The sequence below is a fragment of the Mastomys coucha genome, unplaced genomic scaffold (assembly GCF_008632895.1).
Source record: "Mastomys coucha isolate ucsf_1 unplaced genomic scaffold, UCSF_Mcou_1 pScaffold1, whole genome shotgun sequence".
In the NCBI taxonomy this organism is placed as follows: Eukaryota; Metazoa; Chordata; class Mammalia; order Rodentia; family Muridae; genus Mastomys; species Mastomys coucha.
The window spans coordinates 76,424,981-76,445,161 of record NW_022196891.1 but is presented as its reverse complement, the minus strand read 5'-3'; the positions used below and the strand labels follow the sequence as shown (position 1 = coordinate 76,445,161).

At 43.2% G+C, this 20,181-nt stretch overlaps 2 protein-coding genes across 2 annotated transcripts in view; one reads left to right on the top strand and one right to left on the bottom strand.

Annotated features, from left to right (window-relative positions):
- Cnst (consortin, connexin sorting protein) overlaps window positions 1-13,594 on the bottom strand; it is an 81,101-nt gene extending 67,507 nt beyond the window's left edge. Inside the window, exon 1 of the mRNA XM_031391003.1 lies at window positions 13,308-13,594. Within this exon, the coding sequence (XP_031246863.1) occupies window positions 13,308-13,505 (198 nt within the window). The 5' untranslated portion in view covers window positions 13,506-13,594. The remainder of the gene's footprint in view (window positions 1-13,307) is intronic.
- Tfb2m (transcription factor B2, mitochondrial) overlaps window positions 13,541-20,181 on the top strand; it is a 19,281-nt gene continuing 12,640 nt past the window's right edge. Inside the window, exons 1-3 of the mRNA XM_031391018.1 lie at window positions 13,541-14,106; window positions 14,854-14,942; window positions 17,363-17,513. Coding sequence (XP_031246878.1) covers window positions 13,794-14,106; window positions 14,854-14,942; window positions 17,363-17,513 — 553 coding nt within the window. The 5' untranslated portion in view covers window positions 13,541-13,793. The remainder of the gene's footprint in view (window positions 14,107-14,853; window positions 14,943-17,362; window positions 17,514-20,181) is intronic.

Below are 20,181 nucleotides of genomic sequence, written 5' to 3'. Positions count from 1 at the left end.
TCAGTGACAACATCACTAAGATACAATTCTACATACAACTCATCCACCTTAAATGGTAGAACTCTAGCAATCCGTTCAAGAGCATTCAGATCTCCCCTAGCCCCCCTCACTTCACATCCAGCTAGTGATCCCTCTACATTCATTCCCCAGTGTTCCCCACAGCCTTCCACAACCACTCCAACCACTAACCTCCACTGTGAGGCAGAAGGACTGGCACAGGCTCAAAGGCCACTGAGCTGCAGTGAGTTCCAGGCCAACCTAGGGCTACAGTGTGAGATCCTGCCAAAACCAAAACCAACCAACCAACCAACCAACCAACCAAAAACCCCACTAATCTGCCTATCCCCACAGATTTACCTATTGCAGACATTCCATATAAATGGGATCATAGCAACTGTGTTGGCACACACCTTTAATCCCAGCACTTGGGAGGCAGAGGCAGGTAGATCATGGTGAGTTCAAGGCCAGCCTGCTTTACATAGGGAACTCCAAGACTACATAGAAAGACCCTGATTCAAAAAAAAAAGATAGATAGATAGATAGATAGACAGACAGATAGATAGAAGGGAGGAATGGATCATGCAATACCTAGTCTTTTTTGACTATTTTTTTTGTTTGTTTTTGTTTTTCAAGACAAGGTTTCTCTGTGTAGCCCTGGCTATCCTGAAACTCACTCTGTAGACCAGGCTGGCCCTTACTCAGAAATCCACCCGCCTCTGCCTCCCAAGTGCTGGGATTAAAGGTGTGTGCCACTTTTGTGACTATTTTTACCTATCATGGTGCTGCCATGGAATATCTATGTTGAAACACACTTTCTTTGTGCAGATGACGCATGGTACAACTCTTATACCTTAGCAAACTGACAAGTAAGCAATCAAATATAAACCTATCATTTCCTTTGATTCCCAACACTTCACTGTAAGGGCAGAGCCACATTTTATGCATCCAACCATCAACGGATAAGCATCCTGGTAGTTCTTGGAGTATTATGAGTAATATTGTTACAGATATTTGTGTGCACCTTTTCACTTGAACCCCTTTCAGGTTTTTGTTTGATTGAAGGCAGGGTCTCATATTTCCCACTCTGGCTCGAGTCTGCTGTGTAACCAGGGATGGGCTTAGTTTCCAGCTCCTCTTGCCTCTACCCTGGAGCTGCCAGCATTCCAGGTGGGAGAGGGGGAGTGGGGGGGTGTGGTAAAGCAGCAAGCTGATTTGGGCCTCAGCCTCCCCTCCTCTTGCCTCTAGCCTGGAGCTGCCAGCATTCCAGGGGGGTAAGCAGCAAGCTGATTTGTTTTTTTCCTCCTCAGGATAGTTCAGGAGCCTAGTGGCAAGGCTGAATGATACTTTTGTTTACCTGATTAAGGAGCTGCCACACAGTTTCCCAGCGGGGTCAACAACCATGCTACATTTCCTACCAGCAATTCAGGAAGACTTGGATTTCTGTATCTCTAAGGATGAAATCTGTGGTTTGGACTCCCCCCCTCCCCCCCAGGACTGCTATCAGTTTGAGCCAACTTGGGCTACATAGAGTTCTAGGCCAGCCTGGGCTACAGAGTGAAACACTGTCTCAATGACACAGTAGATAACCAGGTGTGGTGATAGCACAGGCCTATAATCCCAGTACTTGGGAGGCTAAGGCAGGAGGATTGTCCTGAGTTCAAGTCCATAATGAGCAGCAGCACTGGCCAGGGCTATATACATAGTTCATCAGTAGGACTTGTCTAGTGATTAAGAGATCCCTGGATCTCCCCTGCGGCCCCCACCCAAAAGCACCAGATGTGGACACATGCTAATAATGTCTTAATGTGGTGTGCCAGTGTAGAAACTGTCCTTGTTCCTGACAGTTCTTTACTTAGCCTACTCTGGGGAGGTAGAAGAACATCTGACTGGTATATGTGGTAATAATGTTGGCTGGAGAGAGAAGTTCAGGAATAGAGCACTTGCCTAGCATGTGCAAGGGTGGGGGATCAGGCCTCAGCTCTGCCAACAATTAAGGGGAAAAAAAAAAAAGATTACATCTACCTTTCTCCTGCCTTGTGTCCGTCAACAGAGAGTACACTGCACTACTCTGCTGCTTCAGGAGGCCCGTCTCAGGCATCCTTAAAGAAGATGCTGGATCCCGTTAGAAATGAAGGAACAGATAGCCAGAGAAGGAGGGATGGAATGCTACAGGACCACAGCATAGAAAGATGATGAACTGTCAGAGGAACCAGGCACACATCAGCTTGGCCAGATGGAAAGATATGGGAAGCCCAGGCTTGCCTCTCAAGCATGCTCCCCTATTCCAGTTCAGGCCCTCGGGCAGAACTGAAGAGCACTTTGTCCCCAAGCCCACAAGCCCACACCTGTTTATAACCTCTCTGAACCCATCTTCCTGTATTCTACTAATCCTATAAACCCCCCTTCCAAAAAAAATAAGCATGTCACCTGACTCAAACCCAAGAGATCATCATCTATGTGTCTGTGTGTGGGTTTGTGTGTGTGGGAGTACAGGTGCCCAGAGTCCAGAGGCATGAGATCCTTTGAACTGGAGTTACAGACAAGTGTGGGCTATCTGATATAGGTGTTAGGAACAAACTTAGGTCCTCTGTAAGAGCAGGGCACACTTCTAACCTCTGAGCCCTGGGATTAAAGGCATGCACCACCATATTCTGGCTAAGCAGCCAGTGCTCAGAACTGCTCAAACAGTCCTGTATCCCCTAGGACCCTATGTTTACAAAACTCAATATAAGTGCTGCCACCTACAGAATTGAGAAATTCTACAATGCCAGTTCTCAAGAGTTCAGGTTGGAGATCTCCACCTTAGAGCTTTAACACATCACAGACACAAGCGCAACCGAATTGTTCCATAATGTCTCCTTCTATGTTTTCTGGAGCTAAATTAGAAAGGTAGCATTTAAAGGCCAGCATGGTGATGGCTCAGCCGGCAAACGCACTGGACTCATGCCTGACAATCCTAGCTCCACCCCAAAATAAGGGTCAAAAAGGAGAGAAGGGACTCTACAAACGTGTTCTCTGTCCTTGACTTCAAATTGATGGTACTCACAAAGCCCTCTCTCCGCCCCCATAGAGAGACATCTAGATTTTGGCAAACTGGCACTAAGGAGGCAGAGGCAGGAGTTCATAAACTCGAGTTTTATGAGTTCAAGGCCAGCCTGGTCTACATTAGTGAGTTCTAGGCCAGCCAGGAACTAATCTATCATCATCATCAATAGCAATTTAATCCCATATACTACTTATTATATTATAAAATTATAATCACCAAAATGGTTTCATATACATTTCCCCCCCCCCTTCTTTATTGTTTTTGTTTCTTTCGAGACAGGGTTTTTTTTTTTTTTCCTATGTGGCCCTGGTTTTCCTAGAACTCACTCTGTAGACCAGGCTGCCCTTGAACTCAGAGAGATCTGCTTGCCTCTGCTTCCCAAGTGCTTGGCTTAAAAGTGTGCACCACCACCACCTGGATTCATGTCAATGTCCTTTCTTTAAAAAAAAAAAAAAAAAAAACTTAAACTCATGTAAAACTATTTGTTTTTTAAAAATTATTTTTTAAAATTATTTTTAAAAAATTAAAACAATTTTTAAAAATTACTTATGTATTTGTGGGTATGTGTGCATGTGAATTTGTGTGTGCATGAGTGTGGGTGTGTGCACAAATACCAAACATGGTGGCCAGAGAACAACTTTGGGATCGGTTCTCTTCCTCCCTGTTGGTCCCCAAGATTGAACTCAGGTCTTCATGTTTGGTGGCAAGCCTCTTCACCTGCTAAGCCTTGTCAATGGCCCATGTCTATATCTCAGGGACTTGAGTTTTCATCAGATATCTTGGTAGAGTCTTATACAAAGTGCTCTGTGTAAGTAAGCTCTGGCCCCACAATCCCACCCTACTTAGTAACGTTCAGATTACCTAGGCTCCAACATCAACCATCAAGTTCCCAGGCAGTCGCACCAAGTCCAGAATCTCCCATGAGCCTATGCATTTCAAAGTTTCTCACCAAAGTGGCAGATTTTCTTATTTATGTCTATCATAATATGTCCCCTTGCATGGCTTAGAGTTAATTAAAATTCATTTCTTTAATTCAACTAGGGTAAAGTATAATATTTCATATGGCAGAAACAATTTAGCTGTATTATAAAACCTAAGTGGAGACCATGTCAGCTTATCTCCTATTCTTCCAAATAAGGAACAGAGACAGTGCCTTTTAATTAAAGGCTCCCAGTGCCTCACATATCCTTCTCAATCTCTCCTGCATTCCAGAGCTAGGTTAATCTTCAGAAAACACTACCTTTCTGTCTCACATAACAAAAACAGTGGCTGCACATATTTGTGGAACAAATAATTCTTCATGTCTCAAAAATCCATGATGACACGTTACTATCTGATGCTCAATTTAGTGCCTGCCATCCCATCTTGGGTTTTTAACCGAGCATCAAAATATTCCCTTTGACACTCTCAAATAAAATCTCAACATCTGCAACATCCCACTCACCACCCGCATCTTCGTATCTCTTACAGCCAGTCCACACACTGCTACAGAAAATGACAACTGTTTGAATCAGCACAGTATCTACCCAGCTTCAGCTCACTTTTCACTGTCATGATCTCTTCTAGTTCAGCACCCACGGCCACATACCTCTTTACTTTGGACCTTCACCTCTAGACCCACCCATCCCTGCTTATAGCCTCAACTGGACCACAGCAGAGATGACTGAATGTCACATGGAAGCCAGTATTTTGCTCTCATCTCAGAGGGATGCCTCTACATCTGCTATTCTAAGATAATCTTTCTGCCTGTATCCAATTGGCACCTACTTTATTTCATTATAGGATATGTCTATAAGCAAGCCTATTTCCAGTTCATTCTGCACCCCGGCATGCTCTTCAGTATAAAGCACAAGCTGCTTTACCTAATCCTAAATCAAGAGTAACTTCAAACTCTACGAAAACATCCACAGGAATGACTCTTCACTCTAAAGCACGTGGAGGACCAAAACTGATGTTTAAAACAAACAAACTATCCTGAAGATTCTAGAGAGAGGTATAAAGAACAATTTCTGAAGGTATAAATTTCTGAAGTGTAAGGTAGCCAGGCATGGCAGCACTCCCTTTAACCCAGCACTCAGGAAGCAAGAGATAGGCCATCTGCAGACAGGCATCTACACAGCTGGTCCCGGGCCAGCCAGGGCTACATAGATAACACTATCTTAATAAACAAACAAAACAACACAACAACAAAAACCCACCTAATGTGCTTTTTTTTGAAATGAGTTATCCCAAATACCGGATTTGGATAGGAGCTTTGGGAAGAGAAAAGGTTCTAGACTAAAGACGTGTTATCCTAAGCTAGACACTAAGAAAGGGAAACCAACAATAAAAATGTTCCCGGAGAACACTTTCCAGTGCTTTTTTTGTGGTACTGTTTGGTAGATTATGCCTTTTCATTTTCCCCTCAAAATGATATGTAGTTTGCAGAGGTAGGCTAGAAATATCCTCATGTCCCCTGGAGTGTGTCCCTCTTTCTGGCCAATCTATCACACTTGTCAGTACAGACAGAAGACATCATGGGCCCTGACTGCCAAATAAGCTCTTATTTAAGTATTTTAGACAGGAGAAAAAAAATTTTTTCAATAACTCCATTTTTAAATTACCTATTTTTCTCTTTGGAGAATCACTTTTTATAATTGAAGAGAGGAACATTCTAAATAAGATTTTTAAGGCTTACAACAAGCCAGAGTGCTCCAACCTTTCACCTTTCCTTGGCGGGCAGACTAGGCACAAATCAGAAGAGGGAACGTGCTACAGTAAGCACAAAATCTCTTTCAGATACTACTAAGGCACAGGCCCAGTGTGAACCCCCAGCAAAGGCTTCTCAAGCACTGGGCTTTAAGGTGAAGCGTCCGTCACAGGTGCATGCGGCATCCTAAGTCCATCAGCAGACATCCCTAGCATAGTTTTTGCTTCAGCCTGGATAAGGGCTCCCGGGCAGAACCTGGCTCTCTACGTCGTTCTCCACCTACCTCTTCAGGGTGTCAGGAGGGTGAAGCTTTCGTAAAAGCAAATCTCTCCATGGCATGGCTAGGGGTTATAAGAGTCAAATATGCAAACTACTGTTTAACCTTCTCTGGACAGCCTGAGTTCAAGTCCCTGCGCTACATGGTGGGAGCAAAGAACCAGCTCTCACGGGCTCTTCTGCCACCTCCTTGTGTGCCTGTGTTGCATGTGATTCCTGGGACACAGTCAGATAGACAGACAGACAGACACAGACAGACGCAGACACACACACACACACACACACACACACATACACAAACACATACAAATGTAATTTTAAAAGTTTTTGTTTGGTTGATTTTGTTTTATTTTTTTTTAATTCCTGGGTTCAGTTCCCAGCACTCCAAACAAAACAGAACAGAACGATAAAACTCACTATGTATCATAGAAGAAGGCTACCAATCTGCAGTGTTCTTCCCGCTCCATCCTCTCTAATCCTGAGATCACAAGCCTGGTCACCTCCTTCTGTCGGCTACACTGAGTATAGGGGCTGAAATAACATGGGCTACTTTCTTGAATCCTTAAAACTTACATACATCATACTTGGATTAAATAAGCCTTTTCCATATTCTATGAGTGGAAAAATAAAACCTTAAAATCTTTTTACAGACTAAATTCTCCTCGAGAAATCTTCGGCAATGACTTCAGTTCGCCCAGTCGTTCTGTTAAGTCTACAGAGGTATGACTGTACCTGCCCAAGACAGGAACTGAACAAGGAAGGATTGGGCGTGCATATAACACAAAGGACAGCAGGTGCTCAGGTGCCTCAAAGCAATAAGCTCAATGCCCAGGAAAACCACTCTGTTGCATCACAAAGTGCACATATTTTAAGGCAATCAGTAACTTCAAAATCTGTAAGTACCCTAAGAGCTTACTGTGAGTTGATTCAAATTAGACAGCCTCTACCTAGTAACACCTAGTTCCCAAAACACGGCTAATATAAAAAAAAAAAATGGATACACTGATCTACCAGATGGTAGTTTTCCGGGGAAAAGATATACTTAAAAGATAAAGTATATGGGCTGGTGAGATGGCTCAGCGGCTAAGAGCACTGACTGCTCTTCTGAAGGTCCTGAGTTCAAATCCCAGCAACCACATGGTGGCTCACAACCATCTGTAATGGGATCTGAAGCCCTCTTCTGGTGTGTCTGAAGACAGCTACAGTGTACTTACATATAATAATAAATAAATTTTAAAAAAAGATAAAGTATATTACAAGATAAAATTAATTATTTTTCTATTTACTTTTTTTGAGAGAAGGTATTACTTCCTATGTACAAGGCTAGCCATGGACTCACAGAGACCCACTGTCTGTGCCTCTCTTAAACGCTGGAATTAAAGGTGCATATCACAGTACCCACTATGGTGTTAATTCTTACAATCATACATGCTGTCAAAATGTCAATGCCCAAGTGTCAAAAAAGGTTGCTAATTTGCTACCGTTTTAAAATTTTTACTAGGCAGTATATGACAGGGAAAGTTGGACTTGTCAGCCTTTGATAGGTACACACTATCTTTCCATTCCAAATGGCCAGTGATGACAGAAACCAGGAAGTCCTAAGATACCATGGTGCAGTAGCCCAGTGGTAACATGACATAAGGTTTCTGTCTCCAAATATGGTAATTTCAAAAATCATGCCTAAAACACTTTAAGAAATCTCCAACTATCATCAAACATCAGAATTTCAAAATATACCATGTTTTAAAAAATATTCCATATAAATTACTCCAATTGCTTAGAAAATAAAAGTAGGCCCTTGTTGAAAGTAAATATATTTTGCCATGGGGATGATCACAGGGAAAGTCTGCATTAAATGTAGTAATGTAAACCCAATAAAACTCAAAACTGAAGGGAAAGCAACACAACAGTCTAAAGACACCAGACCAGCAGGGTGTGGGGGCATGTACATTTCATCCCAGAGCTTAGGAGGCAGAGGCAGGTGGATTTCTGAGTTCAAGGCCAGCCTGGTCTACAGAGTGAGTTCCAGGACACCAGACAAAACACCACACCTTCTCAGTCAGAAATCTCTTTCTGGAAGCTCTCTAAAGGAGCCTTTAAAAGTAAAAATAAACAAAGAAAGAAAGGAAGAAAGGAAGAAAGAAAGATTTTATTTTATGTATATCAGTACACTGTCCCTGTCTTCAGACACACCAGAAGAGGGCATCAGATCCCATTACAGATGGTTGTGAGCCACCATGTGTTTGCTGGGAATTGAACTCAGGACCTCTGGAAGAGCAGTCAGTGCTCTTAACCACTGAGCCATCTCTCCAGCCCTAAAGAAGCTTTTTAAAGAAATGGAAACATTGCTAGGCTATCAGTTTTCTTCCTCAAATTACTAAAATAAATTTACGAGGACCAATTTACAGGGAAGTATATTTTAATTTTCTTTTCCAGAAGGGAACTAGCTATGCTGTCCAGGCTGACCCCAGGCCCAGGGCTCAAGCCTCTGACTTAGCTGACCCCAGGCCCAGGGTTCAAGTGAACTCCCTCTCTCAGCCTCTGACTTAGCTGGGACCTGGCTTGGTTTTTTTCAGAAAAGATTTTAAAAAAAAAATGTTTCTTTTAGTTTTTTGGTTAGGTTTTAGAAACAGGGTCATCTTAAGTTACCTAAGGTGCTCAGCAGGTCTCCAACTCACTATCCTCCTGCCTCTACATCTAGAGTGTTGCTTTCTAAAATGACAAGTTTTACTACATTGTCTAAGCTAGTAGCAGGATTGTGCAAGATACATGTGTATTATATAAGATACATGGGTGTTAAAGTGGTTAAGAGGAAACAAAGGCACACAATCACTGTGCCAGTTACTCTGGATTCACCCAAGCATGACTACAAAGTTTCACACAGCCTGAATCCTCTGTTCCTGACTGACTACAAAGTTTCACACAGCCTGAATCGTTCTGTTCCTGACTGCTGCTTTCACACTGTGCACTAGCTCAGGCTGGCCCTGAGTCTACTGGTGGTCCTGCAGATTCCATACTTTGTATGGAATTTTCTCCCTGGGGTCCTGAATTGAATTCTTTTTATCAATCCAAAAGCTGCCAATAGACAACGGTCTAGTTTTAAATGCCAATGAAAACACTACCGGACTGTATGTACCTCTTTCAGAAAACTTAGTCCATCCCCAGGCAGCCTTCCAGGGTTGCCGTTCTATAAAGTCTGCACTCTAGACAGAAAGTCTGTTTGCTCATCAAAGAAGCAGGTGTTTTTATATTGAATTATAAGAAGTATTAATTGGGAAATTTATTGCAACACAGGAGTCAAGACAGGACCAAGATACGGGTCAGCTGGATTCCATGTTACTTCAGCTCTGAACCGTGACGGTTTTCATTTGACTTACCGCATCTGCTGCAACAGCAGCCCCTGGCAGGTCCCTAGGCGATGTGCCAGCAGCTTTATATAAAGCTGCCACACTTCCTTTTAACAAACCTACACTCGAGTACCTACAATTTCAAAGCCAAAATCCTCTCAGTCTATATTTTGCCTAAACATTTACCTTGGCCTTGACAAGAAACACCGTGCTGCAGGGGCCACATCCCCAAAACCATCAGCTGTCCTTGAAACTGGGTCAGAAAATGGTCAGTTTCAACACAACGGCAGCAGGTACCCTACCCGTGTCATAACAAAGTTCAAGCGTCCCACAGGTCCTTCCCAGGAAACTCCCCACTCAGTGCCAAGAGACTAAGTAGACAGAGACTCTTCCAGCCCTGATACTGTGGTGCCACACAGGTGTCACCATGACAGCCCAGGAAATGACTGAGCCCTCGATTCATCTTATGATGAATCACTAAACAAGGACTGGGCATCGGTGCTCACTAAAGGAGCCGAGTTTGATGTTGACGCCGAACAGGAAGAGGGTTCTTAGAACCCTCTTCCTGCACAGAATCTTCTCAGTTTGAGAATGGAAGCACTGAAAGAAAGAAAGAAAGAAAGAAAGGAAGGAAGGAAGGAAGGAAGGAAGGAAGGAAGGAAGGAAGGAGAGAAGGGAAGAAAGGAAGAAAGAAAGAAGCCAGGCAGTGGTGGTGCACGCCTTTAATCCCAGCACTTGGGAGGCAGAGGCAGGCAGATTTCTGAGTTCGAGGCCAGCCTGTTCTACAGAGTGAGTTCCAGGACAGCCAGGGCTACACAGAGAAACCCTGTCTCGAAACAAACAAACAAACAAACAAACAGAAAGAAAGAAAGAGAGAGAAGAAACTTTTTTCATGTACTCCAAGAGAATCAGACTCTTCCCGGTAGAAAGACATTTTAAGCATAAAACAGCAATGTTATAGCTGCATGCCAGCCAATGAGGGAGGCACTGGCTAGAGATGACTCTTGGATATTTGCAACACGGTCAGTCCTAATCGAGATGTGCTGAGTGTTAACCACATCAGAGCTGCAGACCTAGCAGGAAATCTTGAAAACTACTGCAGTAACTGATATGCAGAGGAGTAAAGCCATTAAGACCATTTCCACCCGGTAAGTGGGGCTGCTAGTCTAGTTTTAGAATTATCTTCCGTTTCTTTGAATGATGCTTCTTGAGCCTTGATTCTGACGCAAACCAGAACTGTCACTTAGTATTCCCCAATTTCAGTTCTCATTAAAAAGCTACAAAAAAAAAAAAAAGAAAGAAAGAAAGAAAGAAAAGGAAGCAGTAGTTTCCTTTCTCAAGCAATTTGATTATGATAACTTAATAAGAAAAATAATTTAAAACCAGCCATAAAGAAACCAGCAGGCACTGTTAGAAAGAAAAATTACTTCAGAGGCACAAGAATTGCACAAGATACAAAAGCCCCAACTGCTAAGCAATTAGGGAAAAAAACAAAAACAAAAACAAAAAACCTTTAATTAAGCTTTTCTGAATAAGTCTAAATGCTGATTATAAGATTCATTTTAGCCAGGTGGTGGAGGCGCACGCCTTTAATCCCAGCACTTGGGAGGCAGAGGCAGGCGGATTTCTGAGTTTGAGGCCAGCCTGGTCTACAGAGTGAGTTCCAGGACAGCCAGGACTACACGGAGAAACCCTGTCTCGAAAAACCAAAAAAAACAAAACAAGATTCATTTTAATAGTGAAATGGACATTTATTTCATTTTTCAGCATCTGGGCCCTAAGGGTGGGGTGCTTTCTGTATTACTCAAGTACCTGCAGATGCAGACAAGTACACCATTAACACTGCGCGGAGAGAGACAACTGGGCACACGGCAAAGGCCTGAATCCCAGGGATGCTGAGTTAACCAAGGGGGAGGGCTCAGGGCTCAGGCAGGAAGGCATTTGTCGAGAAAACATGGAAAGCTGAGTCCCGATCCCCAAAGACCCACATCCATAACCTCAGTGCGCGGGGGATGGAGGCAGGCAGACCCCTGATCCCCAAAGACCCACATCTATAACCTCAGTGTGCGGAAGATGGAGGCAGGCAGACCCCTGGAGACTGATGGCCAGTCAGCCCAGCAGGATCTGGGAGCTCCAGGTTCAGGAACAGAACATGTCTAAGGAAAACAGTGGACAGCGACAGTCACGTGACATCGCACTACACATGTACACCACACACACAAACAGAAATGGGGGCTGGGGAGGTAGCTCTGAGGTAGAGCACTAACTTGCCCAGCCTGTGTGCAAAGCCCAGGGTTTGACCCCTAACAAAGAAGGAGGGCGATAAATGTAACTTTTCTAACATCAACCACTCAAAAGGAAAATAAACCCTGCCCTAAGTTTCCTAGGACTGGTTAGGCTGTGGTCCACAGGCATTATGAAATTTTTTAAAAATGGTGCTAGGTTAGGTATGGAATTCAGGGCTAAGCAAGTGGTCTACCACTGAGCTATATCCCCTTGCCTTAAGCGACTTATTTTAAAAGAGGAAAACTCAAGGATATACTTGATAAGTGAATTTTGTTATTGCTCTGATATTTTAAAAAAATCATTCTGAGGGAGGGACTGGGAGGAGAGAAGGGAAGGGAGGCAAGGATCGGGATTTAAAGTAAATTAATTAATTAATAAATAAAAAGTCCACAAAATCATTCTGCCATATTCAATTGTTAAAATGTAGCTCTGGGGAGGGGTGTAAATCTAAAATACTTCTGAGTTTATCAAAATGCCCATGGGGGTGGGACATTTCCTTTTTTCTTTTCCTGAGATATGGCTTTACTATACGCTAAACTAGCCTTGAACTCTATGCATCCCAGGCTGGCCTCAAACTGGTGGGTCCTCGGCCTTCTGAATGCCAGGAGTCGACTTTCACCACCATGCCTGACTAGAATGTTTCAATGAGGAAAGGACATTAGAATAAATAAATAAATAAATAAATAAAAAACAAAAACATAAAATCAAGATCAGTCGATAACAGGTAATAGCTTCTACAGTGTGCTAACTTGCCATCTTCAGGTGTCAATTTTTGTGTCCTAGAGTTTCATCAGCTAAGGGTGATTGATCTTCAGGCTATTTGGCAGGTGACACACTCCTCAGAAACTCTTCCCTTGTGCATTTATATGCCAAGCTCAATTATGCTGCCAGCAGAGTAAGCAGAAAGGATTGTACATATTTTAAACTAAGAAGTTGATTGGCCGCAGCTTCCAGCCTCCACGGAAGGGATAATGGGGTAAAGCTTTGAGTCCGATCCCCAAACACCGAAACCACTCTCAAAGAAAAGGATCTTCTAACACTGCCCCCAAAGACTGCCAAAATTCCCATTAGAGCATCCTATTTTTAGTCTTTGCAATCGGCCTTTTAAATTGCATTCTACACGGTACAATGTGCTTAACTAAGTTTACACTGAGAATAAAGAAGCTTTCCTAAGGCTTTAATCCTTTTAAACATAGGAAAGAATTTTAAGCTTTCAAATATTAATTTTTTTTCCACCCTTAAATTTCAGTCTTGCAAACATGCATACTAAAAAGAAAAGGTAAATCCTGGCCCAGAGGGAGGAAAATAAGGAGGCACTAGGCGGTTCCTGTGGAAGGGAAAGAAGGTATATGAGGGCAAATAAAAGCCACCCGCAGGGAAGCCGGCACAGGCGACGGGCCACCGAACAGAGAGACACCGACGCGCAGTAGAAGCTGCAGGGTCCTCGGGGAGGGGAGCGCGCGCGGAGAAATTGGCGCGGCGCGCGACAACCGCGTACCCGCAGGAAAGCGGGGGGAAAACAGGAGAGCCGAGAGGGGGCGGATGCGAGGGGACCCGCTGCAACTCCCGGGAGGACAGCGCCCGGGGAGGAGCCAGCGACTCTCCCCAGCTCGGCGGCGGCCGCCAGCCGGCTGGTCCCCTGCAACCCGGCTGCTGGTCTTACCTGGGCATCCGAGGCAACGCAAGGGCTACCGCCGGGCGCCGGATCTGTTTCCAGCCCCGCTCGCTGACATGGCGGCTGACGAGCTGTCACCCAGCCGGCTCGGGTCTCCCGCGGCACTGGAGGATCAGACACCTCGAGCCTTCCCGCCCCGCCTCCCTCTGCGCACCCCTCCCGGCTGGCCGCGGGACGGAGGAGCATAGAGTGCGCGACCGCGGCTAGAGAGGAAGTGCGGAGGGCGGGCGACCATAGAGTTCCAGCCCGGACACACCCGGAGAGTCCACTCACAGGAGCCTGGGGGCGGAGCCTGGGCGGAAGCGGAATCTAGTGAGGAAAGGACTGAGGCTAGGTCGTTCGCATGCGCCAATCGTCATTGTTTACTTCCGCCCGGCCTAGCGAGGCGGGGAAGTGTGTGCACGTGTGATGGGGTGCTCCGCGTCCTTCGCAGAGGCTACCTTAACTGGTGGTTGGGGTGGACATTAGAGGAGGATGAGGGGACCGGCGATGGGGCTGCCCCCGCGGCTGGCGCTGTCAGTGTTGGCCGGCCGCGGCCCGTCTTGCATTCTAGGGTCCGCAGCGGCGACGCGGAAGGACTGGCAAGCGAGGAACCGCCGTGGCTTCTCTGACTTCTGCATGCAGCCGTTGCCTGATTCTGATTTGGAGGAGTCGCCCTCGTGGACATCCAAGAATCGATCGGAGCCTACGCGTCACGTAGCATGTAAGAAATTGGCCAGGAACCTGGTACGAGACCTGCTGGAGAACCAGAACCCATCCCGTCAACTTATAGTAGAGTGCAATCCAGGTGAGTTGAACAGAAGGTTTGCCCTTAGCTTTTACGTTCCTAATATTCTAAATTAGTGTCTATTTATCATGTATGCGCCTGTGTTTAGGTCAGAAGACGACTTAGCGAGAATCATTTCTCGCCTTACACTATGTGATCTCAATGATGGAAGTGAAGTGTTCAGGCTTCACGCGCCAAGCGCTGTTGCCCTCTGAGCATTCTCGTTTCTTTCTTAAGTATCACTTCTTACAGAAAGTCGATTTCGTTTAGACTTGACAGTAATTTTTATGATTAAACACTCAAATAGTCCGTGAGTAAGAGGTAATCACAATCTTAAATACTATCTTATATACTTGTTTTTCTTCTAAGAAATAGTGACATTTGTTGAGGACTGTGTAAGTGTTGCTGTCACTGACAGACAGAAGGCTGTACAGCTTGTCTGTTGAGATGTTGTGGGTTCAAGTTAACTGCCTAATCATCGTTTTACATACGTAAAAAGAATCTCATCTGGGAACGTTGTGTCGTTGAAACTTGTGTAAAGTCGACTTTGAAAGTGACTCTGGCCAGGTGCAATGCACAAACCTTTAATCCCAGCAAGAAGGATACTGATGTGTGAGTTTGAGGCCAGCATGGTCTACAGAGTGGATTTCAGGGCAGCCAGAGCTCCACAGTAAGATCCTGTCTTAGAGAGAGACAGAGAGACAGAGACAGAGAGACAGACATTATGTTGTTTATTTTGCAAATAAAGTTTTTCTGTTAACATACCAGGTCCTGGAATCCTGACTGGGGCATTACTTAAAGCTGGTGCCAGAGTGGTTGCCTTTGAAAGTGAAAAGACTTTTATTCCACATTTGGAGGTATATTTTTATGTTCCTAAAGTAATATCTCTATAAAGACTAGGACCTTTTCAGTATTCCATGCTTGTTGAGTTCCTAAAAGCTTGGGAGTTCTGAAATCTCTATTTCCTACTGGGGCCCAGAAAATGATAACCTCAAAGCCTGACTCATTGATATACTGAGTATTTTGGAATAAAGGACAGTTGGAAACGCTTTGGTGTAGCCTCAGAAAGAAGGTGTTTCTGCCCTCCTGTTCTTCAGTTCGAGCCCCAGAGACCAGAACTCCTATTCTCAGGATAGGTACAGAAGCTAGGACCACCTCACTGCAAAAGAAACGATAAGCCTGTGACTCTTGTAAGCTTTCTGTGTGAGAACTGCCTATAAAGGTAGTTAGTCTTGGACCTACCTTGATTCATAGTCAGTCATGAGTACTTTTGTCAGAAGCATTCACCCTCTGCCCAGGAGGAAAGAATGGCATAAACACAGCGAGCCTAAGAATCTGAACAGACTAGCCTTGGGTCTGCTCCCACCTTTGGTTGATTCTAGAAAATCACACTCCTTTTATTCAAGCTCATCTCCCCTGGCTGTCCATTCTCCATTGCCTCTCAGCGTAAAATTGGCTGCTTTCTAAATCTACATATGATCACTTGTTACATTGATAAATTTGTTGTTACACTTTTTAATTAATCTACCTTTTGTTAAATGAGTGTAGTTTGTTCCCTTAAGATCAGGAGGAAATGTGCCCCATCTTCTCTTCCTGTGCAGTCTAGCTGAGTGATGTATAATTGGTCACTAGACTCATGTCCCTGTCTTCCGTAAGCTGTGCAGTGGCCCTGTCCTGTGTGAACTTAACATTCAAGAGTAAGGGCTAAGGTTACTTAATGGATGAACTCTGCTCTCTCTGTTTACTTAGGACTTCAATTGAAGCAAAAAAGGTTTGAGATAGATAAATACAGTTGCAGAATGCTGGGGTTTTTTCCCCCCAAATGATTGTTTCAGTGTTTCTGAGTCTCTAACTGACAGCTGACCACTTGGGAGGAAATTAATTCAGGAAACATACTATCTACCAGCTTCCTAAAAGCTTGAGGAAGGAATGGCCTGAATTTAAAGGTGCCCAGAGACAACAAAAAAGTTGTGGGAAGAGCTACAATAGCTAAAGATTGAATTGTTTAGAAATGAAACTTTGGAGTGTTGAGTTGTTGTTGGCCGATGGTGGAGTTATGCTCGGTGGTAGAACAGCTAGTTGGCCTAGCACAAACAAGGCCCATGGTTAAACCTGGGTGGTGAGCGGGCCTGGCAGGTGAAGTGCCACACACCTTTAATTCCTCAAGTCTGGTGCAGAGCTAGGAGAGTGAGAATCATTGGTTCCAAGGCTAACCTGGTCTATATTTGGAATTTTAGACCAGACAGGACTACATGTTGAAAATGTAAAACAAACTGTTTTTGTAATTGACAGCATTGAAGAAGATAAAAGCTAGTAGATCAGATTGGCAGAGCACTTTCTGCTCCTGCCTCCCAAGTACCTACAATCCTAACGTGGGAGACAGAAGCAGAATTAATCACCCAAGAGTTGGAAATCAGCCTCATCTACATACTAAGTTCCAGGCCAGCCAGTGCTACATAGTGAGACTCTGCCTTAACATTTCCCACACCCTCCAAAAGAGAACCAGCTTTACAAACAGCTAAAGCCTCATCAACAACAATAATAAAAAAGAAAGAAAAAGAAAAAAGATTTGTCGGTGATTTTTTTTTTTCTCGTTTTTTTGAGACAAGGTTTCTCTCTGTGCTCTGGCTGACCTGCAGCTTGCTCTGTTAGACCAGGCCAGCCTCATTCACCTGCTTCTGTCTTCTGAGTGTTTGGATTAAAGGTGTGCACCATCATGCCTGGCTTGGTTTGGTTTTTAATGTGGTACTGTAGGTTAGATCCAGAGCCTTGAACATGCTACGCAAGTACTGGACTACTGAATTCCCTGGCCACTGTGGAAGGTTACTTATGTTTCAGACCTCTTAAGAAAACTGTGGCATTTGATCATTTCTCATACAATAGTTGGTTTTTATTTCCTTTGTTAAATTTGAGGTTTGTTAAGACTTTTTATATCTTCATGCAAGATATTTGAATTATTTTATTTAAGGAGCTGGCAAGCCTCCCTGGATGTTTGGCAAATGTTCTACCATTAAGCTTTATACATTCCAGCCCTTAGATTTCTAAGAGCAGATCTCACTGTTATCATAGAGATAGGCTGGTCTTAGAGTTATTATGTAACTTGGGCCCTCCTTGAATTTATAATTCTACTGCCTCAGTTTCCTGAGTGAGGATTTTTCAGGCACACCCCACCAGCTGTTTTTATTTTTATTTACTTTTCTAATTTTTTGAGGTAGATCTTGAATTGTCGCAAGGTATACATGATGATAAATTTCTAATGTCACCTCTGCCCCTTCAGTCCTTAAGGAGGAATGTGGACGGACAGCTCCGAGTGGTTCCCTGTGACTTCTTTAAAATGGATCCTAGATATCAAGAAGTATTAAGACCAGATATGAGTTTACAGACAATTTTTCAGAACCTGGAAATAAAAGCAGCCCCTTGGTCAGCAGGTAATTTTGTCATCCACTAAAGCTGATGCTTTATATATATATTGTTTTACCAATATAGTTCATTTGTTTACTGGATGTATGTGTAATATAAGCATCTACTCTTTCATTAAACATGTCTTTCCCTTTTCCTGCATCTAAATAACATTTTAGTTCTATAAAGGACTAGTTGTGTACTAAGGGAGGGGGGAGGAAGGTTAGTTATTGAATTTTAATTATATATTCATTGTACATGGGACTGTCTTACATAGGGACATTTTCATATAAATTTATGTTTAAATATGTGTTAAATATAAATAAATATAAATTCCCTTTCATATCACCATTTTATTTAAAATTCTTTTTAAGGATTTGTTTATTCCGTGCATATATGTGTTCTGCTTCCATGTTTTTGTCTATACACAATGCTCATTCATTGCCCATGTAAGCCAGAAGAGGGCATTAAGTTCCCCTGGGACTGGAAATGTACATAGTTGTCAGCCACTATGTGGGTGCTAGGAATTGACCAAGGTGCTAGAAGAGCTGCCAGTGCTCTTAACCACAGAGCCGTCTCCTCGGCCCCTCTGTACTCCCCCTTCACTCCTTCGGCTAGCTTCCTTTATTCCTTAAATAGTGTTGCTTCTGCTTTCACATCATAATATAATGCATGATTTTATGTATCTGTGTAAATTTAATACTACATATGAGGAAAAGCAAGGTCTTCGACTTTCTGAGTCTGGCTTAATTTGCTTAATATGATCATTTTCAGTTTCTTTCATTTTCTCGCAGTGACATAACTTTGTTTTTTTTTTTTATAGCTGAAAAAAAGAAATGGCATTGTGTATTGTTAAACAATACACACTTAGATCCTGTTTTTAAGTTCAATTTGCTGATCTTACCTTTTGGTCGGGGAATTTTTTAGAGTAAGCATTATTATTGGAATGTATCTGTTTTGTTGACCCTGTAGTTTGGATGTTTCTGTATTCCTCCTTTGCTCAACTACTGTTTGCAGTGTAGTTTATTCTTCTAGCTTCCTGGATGTGATCTTTCTTCATTTTGAAGAATTCCTTTAGGTATCTTCTGCAGGGCTAGTTAAGTGTTTATGAATGTCTCTTGTGGAATGTTTTTCTTCCTCTTGATTGTTACATAACTTTATTGGGTATAGTATGCTGGCTCATAGTTGTCGTCTTTTAGAGTTTGAAGTGTATCCTCCTAAGCCTTCCTGCCTTAGTTTCTGTTGAGACATCTGCAGTTACTCTGCTAGGCCTGCGTTTACATGCAGCTTGCCATTTCTCTTGTGCAGCTTTCAGAATGCTTTCTTTGTTCTGTATAGTGAGTGTTTTCATTATCATAAAATGACAAGGCTCTTCTCTGGTTTTGTCTGTTTGGCACTCTGCAGCACCATTACTCGGATAGGCATATCTTTCCCTAGATTTAGGCACTTTCTGCTATGATTTTCATTAAACTATTTTTTATGCCTTTAGCATGAATCATTTTTTTCTGCTCATGATTTGTAGATTTGGTCTTCTATAGTGTACCACAGATCTCCAGTTCTCTGTTGATACCATCCAGCTGATTTATTTTGTTGTTTCTGATTGCCCCATTTCCTATACTTTGTCTTAAGCCCAGGCATTGCATTTTCCCTTGAGCCATTCTATTAGTGGGGTTTTCTATAGATTTTTTTATTTGATGTCATGAGTTTGCTATTTCAAGTGGGTTTTTTTTTAACATAGTATTTCTGTCTTTTTATTCAATTTCAATTCGTATCCATTCATTTTTCTTTTTTTTGTTTTTTTTGTTTGTTTGTTTGTTTGTTTTTTGGTTTTTTTGGTTTTTGTTTTTTCGAGACTGGGTTTCTCTGTGTAGCTCTGGCTGTCCTTGAACTCACTCTGTAGACCAGGCTGGCCTCGAACTCAGAAATCCACCTGTCTCTACCTCCCAGGTGCTGGGACTAAAGGCGTACGACACCACTGCCCGGCTTCTATCCATTCTTAACTTCCTTACTTCATTAGGCTGTTTGTGTTCTCTTGGAATTTGTCCAGGAATTTATTGAGGCTTCTTTGATGTCTTTACTTACTTTTTTGATGGCTGTACTTACAATTCCTAGTATACCCTGAAAAGTAGAACAGTGTCTGCAGAAACAGTCACTATGAAAGGGTAGGCCCACTATGAGCATATAACAACAGTTAAGATTCACAATTCCCCTTAAATGCCATCATAAAAAAGCACAGGAATACTGAAGGTATAGTATTAAGATACTGGCTGACTGTGTATATGCATGGAAAAGAAAACACTAGAAGAAGTTAATGGTTAATATTGAATTGGTTGGAAAAGTGAAGAGAGAAAATAGGTGTCAGTGAGGCAGCTTTAGCTATGGGTAGACTATAGGTAAGGAAATGGAGTGATGGGGTGGGTGGCTTAACCCTGCTCCATGGTGAGGCTCACTTGCTGCTCCTCCTAAGGACTGGAGTTTAGTTCCCAGCATCCATCTGCACAGCTCTCAGTTCTCTGTATCAACAGCTCTGAGAGATCCAATGCCTCTGGCATCCTTGGGCACCTGCATTCAACATGTGTGCCCGTATGCATAAACACATGTCTATACATAATTAAAAATAGTAAAGATCCTGGGCGGTGGTGGCACACACCTTTAATCCCAGCACTTGGGAGGCAGAGGCAGGTGGATTTCTGAGTT